General features: G+C 38.2%; 1 protein-coding gene across 1 annotated transcript; it reads right to left on the bottom strand.

The window, feature by feature from the left end:
- Positions 1 to 357: 357 nt before the first annotated feature.
- On the bottom strand, positions 358 to 1,479 carry LOC125585309. The gene has a single exon (XM_048754111.1). It carries the CDS (start codon positions 1,477 to 1,479, stop codon positions 358 to 360), a length of 1,122 nt encoding a protein of 373 aa, XP_048610068.1.
- Between the last annotated feature and the right edge of the window lie 4,059 nt (positions 1,480 to 5,538).

Raw genomic sequence — 5,538 nt, 5'->3', positions numbered from 1 at the left:
ATTGATGCAAGGTAATCCTTTCACCATTTCTTTCTTGGAAAGTAGCTCTAAGCCTCCAAAGTTGAGATGCCCAAATCGAAGATGCTAAAGCCAAGATTCCTCCTTGTAGCACATCTTGAGACATCGTGCAATGTCATTTTGAATGTTTAGGACAAACATTCTATTGCTTGACATTGGCCCCTTTGTGATGAGATTATTTGCATTATCTCTTAAAGAAAGGCTATTATCTTTTAGTCGAATGTCATAACCTTTCTCTAAGAGTTGTCCTAGGCTCAAGATGTTGGTCTTCATGCTTGGAATGTAGTAAACGTTGGAAATGAATTGATGATCTCCATTCTTCAAGCGGATGAGAATATTTCATTTACCTTTCACTTCCATCTTCGATTCATCTCCTAAAGCCACATCAGTTTTCACCGATTCATCAAGCTCCACGAACATGCTTTTATTTCCACACATGTGGTTGCTTGCACCACTATCAAGGTACCACTTGTGAACCTCATTTGGTTCATCTTTCTTGTAAGCCATCAATAACATATCTTCTTCCTTACGCCGTTCTTCAACATAGTTGGACTTCTCTTCAACTCTATTGTTGTTTGGAGTTTTGCATTCAGAAGCATAATGTCTAAACTTTCCGCATCTATAGCGTTTGATGCTTGATTTATCGTACCTTGATTTTGGGTTTTCTCTTCCACGACCTCTTGATGAATTCTCTCCTCTTTGGTTGAAGTTGTCTTCATATGGTCTCCAACCTCGTCCATTTACACCACAACCTCGTCCTCGGAAATGACCGCCACCACGTCTTAGATTGCTTCGGCCACTTTCTTCCTTGTGATCAATTCTCATCTTGAGAACTTGCTCCACAATATCTTCTTTCTTCTTCTTCTTTTCTTCATAAGCTTGTAGTGATCCACGAAGTTGCTCCATTGTCATAGTCTCCAAGTCTTTTGTCTCTTCAATCACGGTAACAATGTGTTCGAATTTCGAATCCAATGATCTAACTTTCTCCATGATTCTCACATCATCTAACTTCTCACCATTTCTCTTTAGGTTATTAGTAACCGTCAAGACTCTTGAGAAGTAATCTGAGATGAGTTCTCCTTCCTTCATTTGTAATGCTTCAAATTCTCCTCTTAGAGTTTGAAGACGTACCTTCTTAACTTGTTCTGCTCCCTTGTAAGATGTCTGAAGCTTCTCCCATGCTTCTTTGGATGTCTTTGCTACAGCAACCTTCTCAAATGTATCTTCATCTAATCCTTGATAGATTAGACAGAGAGCCTTCGTGTCTCTCTTCCTTGAATCTCTCAAACCATCCTTTTGAGTTTGAGATAGACCACCATCATTCTCCGGTTCATTGAAGCCTTTCTCGACTATCTCCCACACATCATGTGCTCCTAAGATAGCCAACATCCTAAGACTCCAATTGTCATAGTTGCTCTTAGTGAGCAATGGAACTTGGAAGGGAACACCATTGTTTGCCATCTTCAAAAGGAACTTGTAGCTCTGATACCACTTTGTTGGAATGAAAATTTTTATAAAGATGGAGAAAGTGTTTAAGTGTTTGAAGAGAAATAAGTTTTGTGAAGAAGAAAGCTTTTATAATTTAGAAGATGATTCTTATTACTTAGATGATTCTTACAAACTTGGATAGTTCTTGATGATCCAAAATGAAAGGGAAGTGGAGGTATTTATAGCCTCCATTATACAAAATATCTCAAATATTTTAATCCTAAATCTAGATAATTCTAACATAATATCTAGATTATTTTATCCTAATTTTCTAGATAATTCTATAAGAATATCTAGATTTTTATTTTAAGGAGGTGGATGATTTTTCTAGAATTTGGGCTAAGTTTTGGATCAACACATGATTAACCCAATAATGTTTGATTCAAATCAAGTTTAGTTTTCAACTGATCTGCAGCCACATAAAAATGTAACAGATCCAACCTAAGAACACTTTAACGATGAAAGTAGCACCTCAGTTTGCCACTCTCTTTTCCAGCACCATTTTCAGAATAATTTTCCAATTCTGAAAATGGGACAAAACCAAATAAGTTGCTAATCTAGAACTGGAAAGATGGCCAAGCCGTAGTTCTGAACAAAATTCAGAGGCGGAAATGAGGCATTTATTATGTTTTTAAACGATTCTTTTAAATGAATTATTAATTGATCATATTTATGAATAAATAAAATGTTTTTCGGTGTAAGTAACTTATATGGATATATATATATATATATATATATATATATATTCCAGCTGTCTATATGCTGCGAAATTAAAGCAGTACGATTACAATGGACCTTTTGAGTGAGTTTGTTGAAAAGTATACCGCTTATCTCCAAGATTTAAGTTAGTGGCTGTTACGAATTTGAACACTTTCGAAGTTTTAAGATTGCTTCAAAAGTTGTGATATTTTTTGAGATATCCAAGAAAAGGATATTTTCGTTGAATACCTAAACTTTTGGGGCTTACCTTAGGCCATCTGCATCGGACGTGCCTTGGCCCGTCCCTTCTTCTTTATTGGGTCGAAAATAATTCAAAATGAAATTAAAATGGGTGGGACGGGCCATAAGTAAGGGACAATTGGGCTCGTCCCGAAGGAGACGTGACATAACGTTATTGGGCGATGGAAACGAAGAAGGAACGGTGGTTTCGGCTCATTCGCATTCGGGAAATTGAAATCGAAAATCGAAAAAAGAGAGCTCGATGGCGACGAACTGAAGCATCGAATCAAAGATCGATCCTTTCCAAACGAAAGCGACGACCTGATCTCCTCACTCCACCTGCGTCTTCTCTTTTCCACTGGAGTCTCCGTCGGCGTGTCTTTGCAAATCGAAAGGTCGCAGCTTCGAAATCTCAATCCACTTCCGTTCGACTGATATTTTTTAAAATTTTTTTTTGTAATTTTCTTAATATTTCAATTTTAATTTTAAACTTCTATCATAGAAGTTTTATTTAAAACTTCTTTACATATGTTATCACTTATTCTAATAAAAAAAATTAATTAAATAATAAACTAAGAGACAATCAAAGTCTCACTAATAATCCACTTAGTCCCTTAGCTTAGATTCTTTAAAATAAAAATTTAATTAAAAATGTTAAGGGACTTGAAACACAATCCCACCATTGTGGTTGCCCTTAGCAAGTTGCAACCCATTTGTTAAGGACCGCCGACAAAGGAAGCAACTTGGGAACGTGTGAATACACAAGAACGTGCTGGAGTATATATGGTGACATTTTGGCACGTGACTAATAGGAACTCAGCATCAATTTTTTTTTTTTTTTTTTTGAAAATTAACTCAGCATCAATTTTGACACATCTTTCTTTTTGTTGCTAAAACCATCACTTAATATACTCAGAATCAAAACTTGGAGGATCATGCTTTGGTTCACTCGAAAGGGTAGAGCACCTCCAACAATAGCTCTAAAATGCAAATTGTTGGAAGAAAAATGAGAGGTATACACAAAGCCTTTTCTCAGAAAGAAAAACAGTGGTAACACTACAAGAAAACAGCGACATACTGAGAAAAAAAATCGTCGGTATGTCGTCGGAATAACGTTATTCCGACGACATACCGACGAAACAAGTCCTCGAAAATAACTCCTCGAAAATTCATTTTTCTTCGGAATTCCGAGGAAACAAATTTCCGAGGAAACTCCGAGGACCACCAGTTCGTCGAAAAGATCCTCGGAATATACTGAAGGAGAACTTCCTCGGAATATTTCGATGGACTTTCCGATAGTCCAATCCTCGGAAGTTCCGACGAAATGTTCCTCGGAATTTTCATCGGGAATTTCCGAGGAACGGAGCCCTCGGAAAATTCCGAGGAACGTGTCCCTCGGTATATTCCGAGGAATGAGTCTCTCGGTATATTCCGAGGAACATGTCCCTCGGTATATTCAAAAATAAAATTTTTGAAATTTAAATTCGAAAATATAAAATTAAAATTAAAATTGAAAACATATTAGATAATATTCAAAGTTGTACAAATAAAAATAAAACATTCCGAGTTTAAAAAAAAAAAAAAAACTACGGGTCTGGCACGTTCGGGAACACCTCGTTTGGGTACATCCTCTGCATCATCTCCATCATTTGCTGGTTCAGCCTCTTCTGTGCCTCATAGCCCGCCTGTTGAGCCGCCATCTGGGTCTCCAACAAAGATATGCGATCATCCTTGTCCTTCAACTGAGCCGTAAGTACTTCTGGATCAACAGAGGGCGGTGGTGCAGAAGAAGGAGGAACCGACCGGGTGCGACGACCCAAACCGACCAAACGTCTCTTCTTCTTTGGAACCGACTGAAATAGAAAATAGCCAAATTTAAATCAAGAAATAAATGAATTGAACTTTTAAAAAAAGAACTTACGGATTCAACGATTTTGTTGATTCGAAACCGGGACAAGTTGGTCGAAGCCGTCGAATCGTCATCCTCGGTTTGAAGCTGAGACACTTCGTCTTGCACCTGAGTTTGGACCAGGCTGACCACTTCCCTCACAAGACCGTCATCAATATGGCCGGTCTTCTTGTTGGTATACACACTCTTCATTAGGGCGAGATCATCAACCGGCTCGCCATCATTTTCTTCCGCCTTGAAAAAAACATAAATTAAAGAAACATTAGAAATTAGAAGAAATGCACAAAAAATAAAATTTCAAAACTTAAATAATTGAAGAAAATGCGACTGAACTTACCATGCGATCTCCAAGAGATGCAATAGATTGAGCACCCAAGTTATGCTTGAAGACGCCCTTCCCCTTACGGTCGCTCATGCGGTTGGTGGAGTTGGTGGAAGAAGTTTCTTTCGTCTCTTCCTTATCCCAATGCGCACACAACTCCGTCCAGACCGTGTTGTTTATCGACTTTGGGACCTTTTAATAAAAAAAAAAAATAGTTTAATAAATAAAAAAAATAGTTTAGTAAATTAAAAAACTGTTTAGTAAATTAAAAACAAACCTTGTTGATTTCCCATTTCTTCTTCCACTCGTGGATCTGCTTCCCATAGTTGTCCATAACTTTATGGACGAAGTGGTGATAGATAAAGAGCGTCTCATCGGAATTCCAGTTGAATTCTTGCTGAAAAAAAACAAAATTAGTAGAAAATTTATATTAAAGATTAAAAATATAAGAAAAAAATTAGAATACTTACCGCAAACTGACGAAACCACAGATGCTGCTTATCGGTAGGGAAGTCAGTGAAAGTCGGATGTCCCTTGTCGAGGGCCGAGTACATCATACGGTTGATCCATGCGCTGATCCCGTTCCCGGATCGGTTGAACCTAATAAAAAGAACAAACGCTTAATAATGAATCAAATTTTAATGAAAAAAAAATATGTTTAATTACCATGTTTGACCCCGTCCATGTGGATACGGAGTGAGATAGGGAAGATGGTCATGACCGGGCTGTCGAACCAACTCCGCAACACTCATCACTCCCGGAGGACCCGGAGGAGCAGGAGCGGGAGCGAGAGGAGCAGGAGCGGGAGCGAGAGGAACAGGAGCGGGTGCAGCAGAGAGAGATGTATGGTAAGAGCTGTGGG

The sequence above is a fragment of the Brassica napus genome, chromosome C4 (genome assembly GCF_020379485.1).
Source record: "Brassica napus cultivar Da-Ae chromosome C4, Da-Ae, whole genome shotgun sequence".
In the NCBI taxonomy this organism is placed as follows: domain Eukaryota; kingdom Viridiplantae; phylum Streptophyta; class Magnoliopsida; order Brassicales; family Brassicaceae; genus Brassica; species Brassica napus.
This window is presented reverse-complemented; position numbering and strand designations above follow the sequence as displayed.

Bases quoted from the DNA above. Each gene is read 5' to 3' on its own strand.
- LOC125585309 (XM_048754111.1), bottom strand. From the start codon at position 1,479: ATGGCAAACAATGGTGTTCCCTTCCAAGTTCCATTGCTCACTAAGAGC.